Source organism: Hippocampus guttulatus, chromosome 1, assembly GCF_054856545.1.
Source record: "Hippocampus guttulatus isolate MCC_2025c chromosome 1, RoL_Hgut_1.0, whole genome shotgun sequence".
NCBI classification, from domain to species: domain Eukaryota; kingdom Metazoa; phylum Chordata; class Actinopteri; order Syngnathiformes; family Syngnathidae; genus Hippocampus; species Hippocampus guttulatus.
The window spans coordinates 23,433,567-23,451,846 of NC_141261.1; the positions used below are offsets into that span (position 1 = coordinate 23,433,567).

At 43.7% G+C, this 18,280-nt stretch overlaps 1 protein-coding gene across 2 annotated transcripts; it reads left to right on the forward strand.

Moving 5' to 3' along the window:
• The first annotated feature begins 446 nt into the window (after positions 1 to 446).
• LOC147211045 (aryl hydrocarbon receptor-like) lies at positions 447 to 17,031 on the forward strand. Of its 2 annotated transcripts, none has more exons than XM_086120868.1 (12): positions 447 to 1,067; positions 2,108 to 2,295; positions 3,817 to 3,929; positions 4,702 to 4,791; positions 5,070 to 5,232; positions 5,691 to 5,821; positions 8,222 to 8,427; positions 8,512 to 8,621; positions 10,027 to 10,168; positions 10,242 to 11,538; positions 14,457 to 14,613; positions 14,754 to 17,031. In XM_086120868.1, exons 1-11 carry the CDS (start codon positions 1,027 to 1,029, stop codon positions 14,604 to 14,606), a joined length of 2,631 nt encoding a protein of 876 aa, XP_085976994.1. In that variant the 5' UTR covers positions 447 to 1,026; the 3' UTR covers positions 14,607 to 14,613; positions 14,754 to 17,031. The 2 variants fall into 2 exon arrangements, with proteins under 2 accessions (XP_085976994.1, XP_085977002.1); XM_086120876.1 differs by having other exon boundaries at positions 5,106 to 5,232.
• The last annotated feature ends 1,249 nt before the right edge of the window (positions 17,032 to 18,280 follow it).

The following is an 18,280-nucleotide window of genomic DNA, read 5'->3' on the forward strand; positions in this document are numbered from 1 at the left end:
AATGTTTATTTTTGCTGGTAGGAAGCCTCAACTGCATGCAGTTGAGTGATCTGAGCTGAGCTGTTTCGTTGAGTCTGTGATTCCCTCTCAGCCTGAAGCCGCTGTTAGGAAACAGACGGCGAAGCACTGATTCTATTTTCCCTCCTGCAGGTAGCTCATCTTCAGTACGCTACTGGGATGAAGAAATGTTTGTTCTCGGTAGTTTTATTCTTTGTAATTAATGTCAGACTTGATGGCTGGCCACTAGCTCATTTGTAACCTGGAAATGACTCCCGAGAGTGGTGAGGGAGTGACGCGCTCAGGTAGTGAGGGGACCGAGTGTGTGTTGAGGGGTGACGAGTTGATGAGGTGGTGAGGGGATGAGGGGATGAAGGGTGGTGGGAAAATGGGATGAGGGGTGACAGGATGATGAGGTGAGGGTTGATGAGTGACAGAATGGGGTGGTGAAGGCATTATGTTGGGTGAGGTACAGTAAAAGTGACCGGAATTGATGAGGTAGTGAGGGGGGCATGAAGAGGTGAAGGAATAATGTTGGGATACAATAAGGATGGTGACGAGATGAGGAGGAGACAGCATGAGGTGCTGAGGAGATCGCCCCTCACAGACACCGCCCCCCCCCCCCTTCCTCCCAGCTCTGTCACACACGTCAACTTCAGTCTACTTGAACGGGTCGACCACTGCGACCCGGTCGGCTGCCTCAGGATTTTGGATAAGGAGGCTGACAGTGATGAGGGGAGGAGGAGAAGAGGACCGGGAACGACGTTGCAGCTATTTTGATACCTCATAAGAACTGAGTCCATCTGGGACGGGAGCCAGGAACGCTTCCGTTAATGAGTCAAAGGAAGTCGTTTCAGATCGTTGTTTTCCGAGCCCAACATCTTTGCTTCGGAAAACTAGTTTAACATTGTTCACGTGCTTGTCGTCCATTCGGTTGGATGGTGGTGGGACAAGTTTACGAGTCCGGCTGGCTGGAATTCTCCTCTGTGTGTGGATGTGCCGCTCCACTGGGACTAAACTGGAGCCAACATGTACGCGGGACGCAAAAGAAGAAAACCGCTTCAGAAAGGGTAATGTGTGTCATGAATTAAAGACCCGCCTGTCGTCCGACCCGGCAATTCCGGTCCAGTTAGCAGCTGTCCTGCTTGTTTTTGACGTGTCCCTCTTCCAACACACTTGATTCAAAGGGTCCCTACCAGGCTTTTACAGAATGCTGCTTTTGAATTAATCAATTGAATCAGGCGTGCTGGAAGAGGGACACTTCTAAAGCAAGCAGGACTGAGGTTTTCTCGGACCCGAGTTGCCAACCACCAGACTCGCTCAACTTGATGTTAAAAAAATGCCGGACAGTGTTTCACAATTTTTATTGCCCAAGACACATTTATTTTACATTTGAAATATACTGCGGCACACCACCAAAAAAAAAAAAAAACGTCACCAAAAAACTGTATACATGTGTCGATTATGGTTTTTCTGGCCTCTATGTAATTATTATGCCTGTCGCCATACACCACTGGCACACATGCTGTGGTGATGGTGAAATTACACAATTTCGCCACACATGATCAGCACAAATAAAGAACTTAGAAAATTGTACACTGAACGCCCCTAGGGACATGTTCACTTCAACTAAATTTTAGGGTTACAAAATACAATGGGAATCAGAAGCTCGTTGAAACTTTTCATGTTGATTTGATTATTATTTGTATTTACTCTATTGCAGACTGTTATTTTCCTACTTTTTTACTGAGCCAAGGTACATATTTTACATTAGAAAAATGAACAGTTCAAATTTGGAATGGGAATGCCGAAGAACTTCTTTTATTGAATGCCTCATTAATTTCAATGAGGTGTTTGGGGTGAAATGTGTTGATTCCGGGAAACTAATACCTACCGTCTTCAATTTTTCAAATACTGTATTTTCAATGGTTTGAATCAGAGGAGAAATCTGAAATAAATTCAATGTCAAAGAAGTGGGGTTACTACTAAAGACATTTGGGGGAGAATAACTTGTATGCATGAACACTTTGTAGTGTTCACACAAATGAATTGCAAACATTGTGTTTCAGTTGCGATTTAAAGTTCTTGGTATCCTCTCACTCATAACCAGAGCCAAACTTACCACACCAGACGGGCACAAGTCCAACCCATCCAAGCGGCATCGAGACCGTCTAAACTTGGAGCTGGACAGGCTGGCCAGCTTGCTGCCCTTCCCTGAGGATGTCATCTCAAGCCTGGACAAGCTGTCCATTTTAAGGCTTAGTGCCAGCTACATTCAGGCCAAGAGATTCTTTTCAGGTATGAAACAGTTCATTTATTTATGCAAAAAGAAGTTTTAACAGTGTTTTTTTTTTCAGGATTTTTTGCCCCCCCCCCCCAATGTATTTCAATGGCATAAATTATACGTGGATTTTCGCTATTTGCCATTTCGCGTGTTACCTTACATACAAATGATTTTGTCTCGAGTTGGACTGGAAACATCCATCCATTATCTGAGACATTTGTCTTCAAGAGGGACGCAGGCATGCTGGAGCCTATACCAGCCGTCTTCGGGCAGTAGTCAGGGTGGACCCTGAACCAGTTGCCAGCCAATTGCTTGGCACACATAGACAAACAACCAATCGCACTCACAGTCACACCTTAGGACAATTTGGAGTGTTCAATCAACCTACCGTACACATTTTTTGGAGGGGTGGGGGAGGCAGGAGTGCCCAAAGAAATAATCTGACACTGCAGAAACCAGCAGGAGGTCAGTCCCCATTTCTGTCTTTCTCCAGAGCAAGTGCATCACCCCTGCATAACCCCGAGTTCATCACAGTGTGTGAAATGCACTCTTAAATGGATTGTAGGTCAGCCTGCTAGCCTGTGGCCATGAGATGACCTCCCTCCCATAAATCGCAGACACACAGTAATGTAGGTCTGAGGAGATGAAAGCTTTGGGGAGTAAAAACACAGCAAGATAATCCACTCACACCACTTTACAGACTTTGTGGACGGGGGCGGGGGCACGAGAACCCACTTTTCAACTCTTGACTCGTGCAGCTCACACCCTTGTATTGTGGCGGCTGAACTGGTCTGTGTACACTACGGATTTCCGCTATCCATTTTTTAACAATATATAATAAAATAACACTTGACATGAGCTGCAATGTCATTTTGTTGTTGTTGTTTCTAAAGGGAGGGGGCACCATGAAAATGTTCAAAAATGTTAAAGTAGTCCCTGCATCCTTCTATTTTTCTGTACACGACCCTTAGAGGAAAATCAATGGACACTCCTGGTATCAGGGGCAGGGTGGCCATCAGGAATCTGGGGAAAATATGTTAACTTTCCTGAACGGCCGGTATATTTCTGGTCCGGTCCTGGACATCATGTCTGCACTCACCAATTTAGGCATTTATGCCTTGGGCCTCTGTACTCTCTGCAGCTCTGAGTGACTTCCGTCTCTCTGAACATCTTGCTCGACCAGAAAAGCACTTTGCATCCCCATGTTCTGAGGCACATTGCTTGCGTCAATGGTTTTGTCTTTGAGGGCAGAGGTCAATATAGGAGACCCTATAAGAGGTTTAGACAGGTTGACAGCACAGAAAAGGTGGCTTGTATTTAAAGAGTCAGTCTTTGTTGTGTCTGCTCCCAAGAGTTGGCTCCTGCAAGTGTTGTCGTCTTCCTCCTGCCGGTTTTTCCCTGTTGCCTCATGCTGTTGCTGTTCTCTCGGGTTTTCCTGGATTCAGTCTTTGTGATATTCCTCCTGCAATTTTACAATCTGATATCCAAGTGACAAAATAGCCCTCAGCCTTCATCTTCTTTTCTCTTTTCTCAAGTGACATCGAACAAACATCTCTCCAATGGTGTGAGCAAAATTACTGACGACCATGATAGTGAGGTGCCAGAACAGACAGCCCAGTGTATGCCAGAAGGGGAACTGCTGCTCCAGGTAAATATATTGAAAAATACTTTGGAACCGTAATTTACAAGTGCCCCAATTTACAAGTTAATCGAGTCACGAGCAGTCGTTTGGTCTTTTTTTTTTTTTTTGCTTTGCATTGTTCAAGTGAAGTGGAGGGGGCACATTCACAGATGCACTTTCAAACATTCACTGAACGGGACAAGAAGACATAAATGCAAATCTAAAATGAAAACACTCCCAAGGAGCATGGAGCACACTTTAACTCAGTTTCTAAATTCAGTTGCTAAATCAGTTGCTAATCTTCTAAACCATCCTACTGATATGCCCAAAACAACCGTTTCAAGATTCAGAAATCAGTTGAAGGCAGAGATTGCTGCCATTGTGCGCTCACGCAAGTATTGATTTGAAAGTACCGGTAGTTCACACAAGCAGAAATGCTTCCACAATCAGGTGCAGGGTCACATGAACATTAAATGTTGACAGTCATTTGATTTTTTATTTTTTTTTACACTTGTCAAATGCAGGCCAGAGCAAATCAATTTTTACAGCATTTGCTGTGAGCTGGAGGCTACGTCAACAAATTTTGTGTTGATTTGAATCCTCAATCAAACTAATTGTTGAGACTTGTCATTTGTTTATTTTCTTACGCTACACAAAATCAGAAGATGCTTTTTTTCACTTGACAATAACAGTTTATGGAAAATAACATCTCATGTAAGCACTGTCAAACATCACACATTCACCGGGGTAGCTGAAATGTTCCGTTTTCTCATCGGCGCTAGTTTTGTTGTCCCTGCAGGCTCTGAGTGGATTTGTCCTGGTCATCACAGCAGAGGGAATCATCTTTTACTGCTCTCATACCATCCATGATTACCTCGGCTTCCATCAGGTACAAGATCAGCCATGAGACGCAAGGGATGACACTTGGCAAAATCCAGCATGCTTATGTTTTCAAAAAATGAATATGAACTGTCTGTCAAGTTTTTACGATTTGACAGTAGCGCCTACTTCAGGTCGGAAACATACATACTGAAGGAGCTAATTTAGTCTAATGTCATTTTGACTAGCGGGATTATAAAATTATTCATATAATGTGTCACTCTTGCACTATGCGCACACACACACACACACACACACGTCATTTTTCTATTTCCTTTTAAATTTCAGACTACAAGTCCTCTTTTGTGGTGTTTTTCCTATCAGACGGACGTGATGCACCACAGTGTGTTGGAGATGATTCACACTGAAGACCAGCAAGAGTTCAAGAGGAACCTGCATTGGGCGCTCAACCCTCCCGGTAGCTTTGGATCCCCCTCGGACACTGCAGCAGGTTTGGCACCCACTGTTTGACTCAGCGAGATCTCTTTGACTTCATTCCAATTTACTTTATGTTTTATATCGATAATCACAACAGGAGTTATCTCAAGACATTACACATATGGGGGCAAATTAGGGACACATACCTCACACCTTAAGAGATCAAGGGAAACCCACATGAGCACTAGACCACAGAGCCAAGGAAAACATTTTTTGAGAGAAAGCTCCTGTTGCATTTAAATAACTCCACTGACCCACAAAAAATCCAAAACACGCTCAGGTTGTCACAAGTCATTTTGTTGCTTCTGATGAATCTAATTGGAGGACAAGAAAGGTGGCATTAGCTCAAAAATGGAAATATGCCCCACGTCACTTCCAGTTACCTTCATGTCAGCAGTTAATGCACGCACCTAGGTCAAGGACAATCTTTTCAGCATCTTCTATTTTGTGGTAACACATTTCCACAAGTAGACGGCGAGTCAGCTCCCTCATACCCGGTGAGGTACAACCCTGATGAGCTTCCTCCGGAAAATTCCTCCTTCTTTGAGAGAAGCTTTGTTTGCCGCTTCCGCTGCCTACTGGACAATTCTTCTGGCTACTTGGTGAGATTTCATGACTGAATGTTACTTTCGGTTTCTTTTAATGAACGCATTGCAAAGGCTTACTGTGTTTTCAGGCCAGTTAGGAAAGGCAAGGCACATTTGATACACCAGGCAACCCAATGTGCTTCAAGGCACACCACTTAATAGTATTTACAAACACAACAGCTCACAAATGTTCAAAAGCAAAGCAGAGAAAACAAAAGTATCTGACCAAAATTCCTAAAAGATCAGTCAGCAACGTTTAAACTCCTTAACAGAAGACTTTAATAACTTTTAAAACACTTGAAGGTAAACAAAAATAAAACTACGTTACCAAAATTACCAATAGACCGTACTGTGAAATTCTGTTGGCATTTTACTTGCGTGCAGCCGAACAGCTAAATGCAGCTTCACTCTGTTTGCTTTGAACTCTGGGCTCCACTTATTGACCCAAGTCTGCACATCTGAGCCCAACTGAGTTCATCTTCAATAAGCATTACTTTAATGTAATCAAGACCAAAACCATTCAGCGATTTATAAACCAGTAGCAGAATTTTCAATGTTCTACAGATGATTGAGAGCCAGTGAAAAGCCTTTAGGACTCGAGTAATATGTTCTGCTCCATTTGTTCTGGTCAGAGCTGTTACAATAATCACGTCTACTGAAGATAAAAACATAGTGGATTACCCCTGTAATCTGCTTTAATCCCCCCCACCCCCGCATCGCGGAGAAGATATGAGAGCGCATGGAGAATTTGCTTTGTCATAGTCACTAACTCCAGAGATGCTGATGACTATCCTAAATTGGAAAATGAGCAACCATTGGATACAATATGGAAATGGGTGAAATAAATTAACCTCTGTCATTGTGTTATATGGAAATAGGGTGCACTCCAAATGGATCAAGAAGAAGGAATACAATACAAAATGATTATTAAAAAAAACAAAAACCAAACTACTAAACAAAAATAAATTTGCAGCGCTAATACAAAAAAGAACAGCACCCCCCCCCCCCCCCACCTCGATATCTCCAGAGTTCTCATCTTGTGACAAAATCACAAGCAAGTAACCCAAAACTTGGAGCAGGAGTGCAATTTCATGCTCAAGGTTCACCAAACTTGTGTCTCTCCTCCCTCCCATAGTGTTTGCATGAGCAGTAAGCCCGCTTTCTCCTTGTATCTACTGGTCACTATGGCTTTGTTTTCATAATCCCTCCTGCTATTCAGTACCAGATTCCTGACATCACGACAGCCCCTGAACCCACCAAGGTCAATTAAGCAGCGCTAACAGTCGAGGGGGGCTGGGGGTAGGGCATGGTGGTTGTCGGCACACCCGACGCTCTGTGTGTCTGTGTGTGTACATGTGTGTCGAGTCGTGAATGAGGTGTTCCGGGGTATGGAAAAGAAGGAGAAAGTGTTTAGAAGCTTGCAACTGTTGAAAAAGCTCCCAATGGACAGTATTCCTGAAAATATACGGTATCTATCCATGTGTTTTGTTTAGTTTAGTTTTTTTGTAAATATTTCATTGGATTGTGGCAGATATGGCACAGCCTGAGTGGGTGCATACTCCAGATCAGTTTACGTCAACAATTAAGACTTGATGTAGTCAATATTACCCTTTCTAAATGACTCTGCTGACCAATATATAGAAGTTCAAAAGTGGTTCTCATTGTTGAGAATGAGGATTGTCTTTTATAAGAATCATTTCCCTGCAGAAGGGAGGGTACATGATGGCCATCTACCAGCCATCCAGGACTCCATCCACAATCGCATATTTGGTGAATAAATGAGTCTGAATGTATTTCGGAGCCTACTGCTAATCTATATCCTGCTGAGATTGTTTTGGTGTGGTCAAAATACAAAATTATGCGTGACTGCAAGCCTTTGAAGCATCCTGCAACATAAAAAAAAAAGTAGTCCAAATAGGCCAATGATTTTCTTGCAAGATGGTGAACTGTGATGTGCTTTTCATCTGAAGAAAGGTCCTTCGTTTTTCCCCATATGCATGATAATATATACTATAAATTATAACAGAGTGTAATCTAAACAGTCTGAATGGGAAAAAAATGATTAGTCACTGGAACTTGGTACTTTATCTACATTAGCTGGCATAGCTGGCTACAGTTTTACGGTCTTGGTGGCCAGTAGCAGTGAAGCTACAATCGAGTGAAGAGAGAGTCGATAAAACAGCTGATTTCGCACTTGCATTGCTCATAGATTCTACGTGTCCAGTGGCATTCTGTGTTCATACGGTGTCCAGTGAGCAATGCATCAAAAGGACTTTCAGTGAGAGGCAGTGGTTTTACGGAGAGTAGTGAGAAGATATTTCCATTTACAGTTTCCAATAGTATAAGTAAGAATACTGATGCCAGAAAGTGGAAGAAGAGGCACTGAAGACGCTGAGTTGTCTCCACGTCTTTCAGGCGTTGAGCATCCAGGGTCGACTGAAATTCCTCCACGGGCAGAGTGGACTGCGGAGTCCCAATGAGCAAGGTGGCCCTCTTCAGCTCGCCTTGTTTGCCATCGCCACACCACTGCAGTCACCGGCTATCCTGGAAATCAGAACAAAGAACATGATCTTCAGAACCAAGCACAAATTGGACTTCACTCCCATGGCCTGTGATGCAAAGTATGTGCGTTGGTGCTGATGTTTTCGTGTTTCATATGAGCTATTTTGCGCATACGTAGAGAGTGCCACGTTTGTGTTTTTTAGGGGTAAAATTGTGCTGGGTTACACGGAGGCAGAGCTGCGTGTCCGAGGTTCGGGATACCAGTTCATCCATGCTGCCGACATGCTGCACTGTGCTGAAAATCATGTCCGAAGTAAGTTCGTGGTTAACTGCCATATCACTTGCCGAATCTGAATTTCAACCTCCAACAACAGCTACGTTTCGCCCTCGACCTCATTTTTGTACGGGGGTCGCTGGTTGTACAGTAAAAAAAAAAAATGATACTCAAGACAAACTCTGAAGAAGATTTGTTCTGAATTTTTCGCAGTTCAGGGCATAATATTCACCACAGCAGAACACACACTCTAAGAAAAATAACTGAAGAACAAAAGAAGTGGACCTTGAAAAAAAATGAAAACGACATTTGGGAGTCACTGTAAGAATGTGTGACTATGGTGGAACCTGGAAATTCAAAGACAAACACTCCTGTAAAAACACACAAAATATACAGCCACACACACACATTTAGCAAGCCAAGTGATGGTGAAAGACATCCAACCAACTACGGAGAACCAAACATCCACATTTCTGTATATATCCTCAGCTCATCTGATTCTCACCACTATTTCATTTATTTTATTTTTTTTTCAGTGCATGGAATATTGCAGAACATAGAAAATGATACCGTAGTGACCATCTGTCTTCATCTCATCTGATAAGTGGTGGAACAGCGCACATTTACTGGAGTTCTACAGTAACAATGTTAACATATTGACTCATGATATATTGAAATGCGATCTATCAAACGTTGGAGCCGACATCCATCGTAAAGTCCTTAAAACCAGACGATTTGCTTTCCGAATGGGCTCTATTTTTTGGTCAAGTTGATTTTTAATAGGGCAACATACTTATTTAGTTAACTTGGGGGGCAGAAAAGGAGAAAAGATGGCCATGATGCACATGTAGAAGCATTTAGTAAGACTTGATACTGGAAGAAATTCATAGACAAGGCCCAGTTATGGACTTGCAGCCTTATCAGGAAAAATATATTGAATATTCTTATCCCTGGTTCTTGTATTGTTTGTAGGTGACGTATCCAAATGAAATTCCAATTCACCAAATTGTCTGAGTATTTCATCCAACAAAGAGGAAGTACAAAAAAGACAGTCAAGTCAAAACAGCAGTGCTGTGTTGGATGTACATCTCCCACGGGAGCAGGAAGTCAGTGAGTCGGACCGTATCTCAGCTGAATTCGGGTGAGAGGCTCGATACGCTCTGGATTGCTCCCCAGCCAGTCGCGAGGCATGTTTTGACAAACATGCATTCACGTTCACGTTCACGTTCACGCCCAGGGGCAATATAGAGTCTTCAAATGACCGAAAACCATGGTTTTGCGACATACCGTAGGTAGGAAGAACGAGGAGAACATAGTGCGCATGTTCTCCTCGTCCACACAGGCAGCCGAGATTGGAGCCCGGAAGCTCTTGAATGTAAGCTCTTGAATGTGAGCTAGTTGCAGAGCCATACCATCGTCAATGTTTTCTCTGATGTGATTCTAGTGATCAAGACTGGTGAGAGCGGCCTCACCGTCTTCCGGTTGCTCACCAAGGATAACAGATGGAAATGGGTCCAATCCAACGCCCGCCTCGTCTACAGAGATGGCAAACCGGACTACATCATTGCCACACAGAGGCCCCTGATGTGAGTGGAGGATGTCCGCTTGTTTTTACAGCGGGACAGGAGATTGTTCGCTAATTGTTTGTCTTTCAAATAGAGACGAGGAAGGAGGGGAACACCTGAAGAAACGTTCCATGCACCTCCCTTTCACCTTCGCCACTGGCGAGGCACTTCTCTATCAGACTGGAAATCCGCTCTTTGGCTTTCCCGAAACTCTCAAGGGCAAAGCCAAATGCAAGAAGAGGAAAATGGAAAAGTTCCCTGAGAACCTACATCCAAAGTCCTTACTGGAAGCACTGATGAGCCAGGATCAGTCTGCTTACGTCTGTCAACCAGATTCAGAGGCTCACAAGTCCCACCCTTGCAGTACTTTTAGTAAACAGCAAGAGGAGACTGCTGGATTTGGCGAGAGCTGGCAGATGCAGGCAAGATGCAACAGGGAAAAGTCCAAGTGTGATCCACTACTAGCCACCCTGGACTCTCTTTCTCTGGATGGAGATGAAAGTTGCTCCAACAGCGAGCTCCTCTGTGCCTTGGAGAACCTTGGCTTGAATGCTGAAGACCTGGAACTTTTGCTGCTGGATGAGAAGATGATCCAGGTAGAGATGGTTTCCGGCCATGGCCCCACATTTGGTGAGCTCACCAACAATGAAATGACGTCCCACATTCATGAGTCATCGGAGATGGAAGCTCATGGAGAAGAACACAGCGACATAGTTGGATTTGGACTCAATGACTTTTTTCCAGACATTGCTCCAAGTTCTACCCAGCAGATGCAAGCACACCGTGTGCCCGCTACCCCTGCCATTCCGTCCGTTAGCGGGCAAACGCAGCAGCTGCCCATCGGGGCAGGCAGGCTTCGGTTTCCCTCTGGAAGTGTCGATGCCAGCATCCTCTCTGGTAAGAGCCTCTGGCTGCTCAAGGCTGAGAAAGCCCAGCATTGTGACAACCACACTACTCACCAAACTCTTGTCAACGAGGAGAACAAAGATGTTATCTCACCACTGGAGCCAAGTCACCACTGGCAGCAGGGAAACAGCCAGACTTTCTCCCCCAGCTCCCAGATGTTGGGCGGAACCTGTTGCTCCAGTAAACACGCAGCTTTTTTTCATAATGTATTGGTTGACCCTGTCGTCTCAACCACACAGCACGCAGATGGCTCAGAACTGAATACCGCAGATTTTTGTCATGACCAACACTTGGTGCAGCCACACTCACTGCAGGGTCAGCAATCCCACAAACTCCAGAGTCCAGTTCCGCACCCGGTTGTGGCCCAATGTGCTCCACAGGGTGCTGCTCTGGAGCTGCAGCAAATTTTGGCTCTGACGCAGCCTTCGCTCGAGGCCTATAGTCTGTTCCACAATGCCAGCGCAAGACAGGATGACCACAATCAGGTGAGACTCCAACAAATCTTCTTCAGCGATCATCATGCATGACCTGTAAAGTCAGCTTCATTGAAAGGAATACCCATCCTTACAATTGCACAATTTTGTACAAACCGGTCAGAGATTTTGTCCTGCTTTAGGCCAACTAATGTTCAGGTATAGGTTATTTATATGGCATTGATTAGGTCTTCTGGATGTTGTGTTTTTAGAAAAAATGTGTCTTTCCTCAGAATTTGGCATTTTGCCAGATATAGTGATTTTGCAGTTGGATCGTATTGACTTCTGATATTTGGATATAAGCAGTATCAGAAACAAACGGGAATTGTAAAAAAATTTAGTGCAACATTAGTCTCAACATCCATCCAATCCATCACTATAATTCATCCATCCATCCATCCATTTTCCGAACCGCTTGATCCTCACTAGGGTCGCGGGGGGTGCTGGAGCCTATCCCAGCCGTCTCCGGGCAGTAGGCGGGGGACACCCTGAATCAGTTGCCAGCCAATCGCAGGGCACACAGAGACGAACAACCATCCACGCCCACACTCACACCTAGGGACAATTTAGAGCATCCAATCAGCCTGCCATGCATGTTTTTGGAATGTGGGAGGAAACCGGAGCACCCGGAGAAAACCCACGCAGGCCCGGGGAGAACATGCAAACTCCACACAGGGAGGCCGGAGCTGGAATCGAACCCGGTACCTCTGCACTGTGAAGCCGACGTGCTAACCACTGGACTACCGGGCCGCATCACTATAATTTCTGAATAATAATAAACTTTCACTTCCACTAAGATGGGGAGCACATACGTTAAGTGGTGCGCAGGTGCGCGTGCTTTATGAAAAAATGAAAAGTGCACCCAATTCAAGTGTGTCACTGCAGATCTCTGTACTTAACATTTTCTTTTTTGAGGGGGCCTGGGGATTGGGGGGGGGGGGGTCAGCAAAGCAATTGTACTGGCAGGCAACTCATTTCATTGAGTGATTTTTTTCTTCTTTTTTTTTTTGTTTTTTTGCGACAGCATACTGAATTTAATAATTTCACTCTAACATAACAACAAACACCGGAGCTCTGTTTTTATTCGCTTTTGCCATAGTCTTTAAGGTCAGGATGGTGAGGTTGTTGGATTTAGGGAACAAATGAGCAACAAGAAACGACTTCAGGTGCTTCTTTGTGAACTCCACTAAAATGATGAGCACCCCTGTTGTCTGACAATCTTTGAAGCTCACTTTCTGTTTTTGCGAGAGGTTTCATGGATGTGGCCATCTTGGAAATGGGGGTTGCCACAGTGCTGCATGAAGCGTTCGTGAAAGGGCGACAAAGACTGCTTTGTTAAACCTGAACTTTGTTTTAGATCAGTATTGATCTGAAAGATAGATCTTTTCTCGCTCCGTTTTGTTTCTTAACATAAAAAAAGACAACGATGGAGTTGGTGTATTCTTTTTGGCTCAAGTGGAAAGACTTGACAATGCCTGAAGTCAACGCTTGAGCATTGCACTGAATTATTTTGCTGTCAAAGAAAGTCAGCACATAGAAGCTTCAGGCATGAAGCTCTGCGTTAACTGTGATGTGATGTGTCCTGAAATGCAGTGTAAAGAAAAAAAGGCCCCTCTTTCAGTGCTGTCTTTCTCATGCACATACATAAATCTTTTAGAAAGTCATGAGCTGTCCGATAGCACCGTACAATAGAAGTGTTTAAGCATAAAAAACAATGCTGCCACAGACTGAAGAAGAGAGAAGGGAAAAGATTGTGTACAATAATAAAGAGAATAAGGGACACCGCTGGCCTCAAAGGTGGCTGACCCAGCAGACATCCATTCACAGGGCTCTGGTGTTATTTTTCAGGGTCATTGACAATCACACTGCTGACTTACTATTTGCCTGTCATTAGTTCCCTCACGATGGGGCAAGAAATCTGGGTGGTTGTTATGAAAGATTCACGTTCTCAGCACTGACTTTGTAATATGAGTTGTGGTGTGGATTGGATCATCAGACAGTGCATGCATGGGATTAAGGTTAGAACGACTGCATTTAGCAAATAAATACGGATCTCGGAAATTCATGTCTTAAATAGGAGAAAGTCCGAAATGATCATTGTGCATTCACTGTCAGACATTTTGCCAGCATTTTTTCCAAGATTTACAGAATCTTATTTTGAAACAATATAAGCAGCAAAGCAACCAAAATAAAAATAGACTTGTTTCTCCAGGAAAATAATGTTTTATTTTGTTGTTGTTTTTTGTGATAGTTTTCCATTCTTTAGTAATCGGTACATGGTGCCACCAAAAACAGTTTCTGACCAAAAATCTGTCATTATAAATGTCAAGCAGAACTGTGACTTTGACGCTAGTCTACAGTATCTAGTTTTTGTGACACCACAAACCATACCATTTCAAAACCAAGACTAACAACTCACTTTTGAAGGTAAAATATATATTTTTTTACAGATATACAGCTATGAAGTGTGCCAAATTGAATGCCATGTGGCTATTTTTTTTCTCAAAATTCACCATTCATGCAATGGACTGTGCCATAATTTCACACGATCGCAACACAAACATTAAAATATTTACTGTGAGCATATCTTTTCGAGCGTGAGGTGCCTAAACTGGTCCGACTTCCAACGTGTTGGCATTTCTCTTCCTTTCTCATAACTGATGCAACAAAGACACATCTTTATCTCCTACTAGTCATTACAGTGGTTTACAAACCTGAATTTCACAGACAAACAAAGACAGTTTTCCACACATGCCCGTTGGATGAGAAATGTAAACATCCACAGCAATGAATGAGTTCTTGTCAGGTGCATTTTTTTGTTTTCATCGTGAAACTGTTTTGCATTGCCCTTTAAACGCAGAGACATTTGACTGATGCTGTATTCTGGAGTCATTGTCGTCTCAATGTGACTACTTTCTTGCGGTTTTCAGCTGGAGAACGGTTGCCTCCTCAGTGCCTCCAATGCCACCTTCATCCGGACCTGTCTCATGGCCAACGGGGACAGAGAGGTGGCAGCCAACTTTCCAAACTCGTGCCCCGATGGTCTCACAGACGCTCAGAAGTCAGAATTTATACTCTGACAAGAAGGTACCGAATCTAAAAAAAACCAAAACAAAAGTCAGCGAGAGACTCTGTGAAACATAAACAAAGCATTTAGCACCATTTCTCACTGATCACCAACCAGTGATAATGTATGTGACACTGTGTTGTAATATTGCTGTGCACAGAGAATCAAAGTCTGGTGTTCAGGAGCCGGTCGGATCTGTGTGCACTTATTTCTTCTGAAATGCAAGCAGCACCCACGATGCTGGACATACACCTCTTTCTTGAAGAAGTTAAGTGACAGCAAAAGTCATCATTAGGTTTCTGGTTCATTTCAAGTGGAAGAACTTTCTGCTCAACTTTCATTGACATCATTTCACATGGTTGCTATTCCTACTACTAAGCATATTGCCGCAACACTAAATATAAAACCAAAAACGGGCTCAGTATTCTGAAATGACATGAAACGTGTTCTGTAAAAAAGGTGTTGTTGCACTAATACTGATCTTTCATAGGGTGGCAGAAATATGCTTCCGTAAAGACATGCCAGCACGTCGCCACTATGTCAAGGTACGGCTAGCGCATCACATTGTTTGTTGACATTTGTTTCTTTTTCCTTTCCCTGCTGCTGCCAAGGAGCCCAACACATGGCAGCATCCCAACATTAATTGTCACGTGCATTTTTGCCTCAGAGGACTGCAACCGTGTTGTGCACTTCATTAATGTCCCTCATGTTCCCGACATAAAAATGGCAGCTCGGTTATGTCACAAGAAAAGCATTTTCATTTTCCCGGGTGGAGAAGTTACTGGCTTGTTGTTGCTGATCAACACTTAATGCAGATGGTGAAATATGCATAGATATGCTTCCATACAAGAGACAAAGTCGGGGCTCCAATTTGTGGTTCTCTTGACTCAGGGGGATGACATTCCCCATGGTGAGCTTTTTTTGTTCTTTAGACCTGCTAACCAGAACATGCACTGAACAAAAATATAAACACAACACTTTAGTTCTCACTCACATTTTTATGATCTGAAGTCAACGATCTAAGCCTTTCCTAAGTACACAAACAGCCAGTTTCCCCTCGAATATTGTTCAGAACTGTGTCTAAATCTGTCTTTTGCCGAAATAATCCAATCCCCCTCACAGGCGTGTCATATCAAACGCATATTAGACAGCATGAATACTGCACCACTGTGCCTCACATTGCTCCTAGTAAACGGGCCCCCAAAAAGTGCACTTTTACTGTATTGGGGGAGTCCATTGTCAGTGGGGTGGAGGGTTCTCAGAGAAGCAGTAAAGATCTGGTGTGACCAATCTTTGCCTCAGGCAGTGCAATGCTTCTCCTTCACATTGAGTTGATGAGATTGCTGATTGCCATCTATGGAATGTTGGCCAACACCTGTTCAATGGCTGTGAGAGGTTGCTGGACACTGGCAAGAAGTGGACCACGCTGCCATATGCGCCCATGCAGAGCATCCCAAACCTGCTCCATGAGTACGCTGGCCATTTAAGAACTGGGAAGTTATCGGCTTTCAGGAATTGTGTACAGCTTCTTGCAAGTTGAAGTGATGGCCGTGATTGAATGGTGCAACTGAGAACCCCCCCCCCCCCCTCTTCCCCCGCACGTCCCACAATACAGTTAAAGTGTACGTTATAGTGTGGACAGCGTCAGGCACGCCTGTGTACTAAATAACTCACACCAGATGCTGACTGGTTTTCAATCCTTAAATATTTGAGAGAAATAGGCCTCGCTTGTACGTAGAAAGTCTGCTCAGGAAGAATGGAAGCAAAAGCAAAACTGTTGCATTCATATGCCTGTTCAATACATGTCTACTGATAAATATTCTGATGCAATGTTTCTGGAAATGTGTTTTTCATCATCCGCATTGAAATGATCACACAGTGACTTAGCAACATTTAGCATTTAGCACAAATTCCAAACCAAATGTGAAACATGTCAGCAGTGGCTCCGTGTTGAATGTCCCAAAATGATTTCTATGATGTGTTCTTGTTTTTTGTAAAATTATTTTTTGTTTGTTTTTATATAAAAACAGTTTTGAAACGTGTACTTTTGAGTGAAACAAGACAATCACATTATTATGCGCTGACAAAAGTAGTGCTCTGCATGTAAATGTATGTTGTTGTTTTACAAAGACATCTTAAGAATCACCTCGCACTCAAGTCGTATAGTAGATAAAAAATGCTGTATTCTATGATTCCGGTTTGTATGTGTCTTACTTTTTACCATGGTAACAATGAACTACCACAGTGGTGAGGTGAGTTTCACCAGCATTCACCTGATTAATAGCAACTTTGGAAAGCATGAAGTCCTGCTTACTCTTCAAGGATCTACTGCCTATCACCGTTACTTTTGTCTCAATCAAATGATCATAACTACGTTTCTAAAACGTATCGTCTTTCAGCTATGTGGAAATAAAACGTTTGGTACGATCACAACCAAACACCTCTGCTGTCGTCTTTGAGCCGATGTCTCCTTCTCTTGCGTCTCGCGGGACTTTTCCTGTCAGCCCACATAACCAACCCCCACCCGTCCATCCTAAAGTTGGAGATGTAAACAAGCACGGAGAGTTGGCGTACGTGGCGACTGGGCCGATGGCTATGTGCTAGTTCCGGTGTGCCTGGTGTGTATTTTGGGTTGACTTCTTCACACACTTATACTATATACACCTTCTGAAGTGATGCACGCCACCGACAACCTTTGGATGCTTTTAGCACAAGCAGACAACACCGCCAACCCCCAGCGCAAGACCTTTTGCACCAGCATTCGTGTGAACTCACAACCAATCCCAAAACAAACAAACAAACACCGATACCAGAGGCAGCAGCTTCAGATAGACCCAAATGCCACGGTCTGCTCTCACTTCTCGAAAAATATGAGATGACTTCCAGGGGCGAGCTGGCAGCTCCTACGACCTGCTGAGTGCACAACGCTGCAGACGTTACATCTTTAATGAGCCACCCGGAATCATTTATGAGAGTTTTCTTTCTCCCGCAGTCTTCAGACGGTTAACTTTGCAGTCTTGTGACATGATCAATCACCCAAGCAAGATGTTGTGTGTCCCACTTTAGCTTTGTGGTGCTGCAGACTCCTGCAGCCGAAGCCCGCTGGGAGAGGCTGAGAGCAAATATGTTGATGTGGGGACTGAGATCATTTACCTCATTACCATGGCAACCGCCAAAATCGTCTGAGTCGGGACCTTTTCATTGGTGCGTTGGCCATATTGCAGCTGTGCTTGTGAAGCCTTAGGAGTTCTGTGACAGTCCATTCTCTGAAATTCAACGCCTTGACCAGGGGTCTGTGTCTTTGTGTCCTTTGCTCCACAAGGCAAATATTAAATATTATATCACCTTCTAGAACCATCGCAGTGATTTCAGGCCACTCAGACGGACACAGAGAAAATGTGTTGCTGCGTTCTGAGTAGCGAACACTAAACCTCATTCACAACTATTGTTGTATTCTTATACTGTATTTCCCAGAAATACATTCATCCGTTATCTGAGCCGTTTATCCTCACGAGTGTCGCGGGTGTGACTTTGGACAGTAGTTACATCCTAAACTGGTTGCCAGACAATCGTAGGGAACAAATAGACAAACAATCATTTGCACTCACATTCACACTTAGGGACAATATCGACTCAATATTGTCCCTCACTCTATATCATAGAGTGTCAAATTAACATACCATGCAT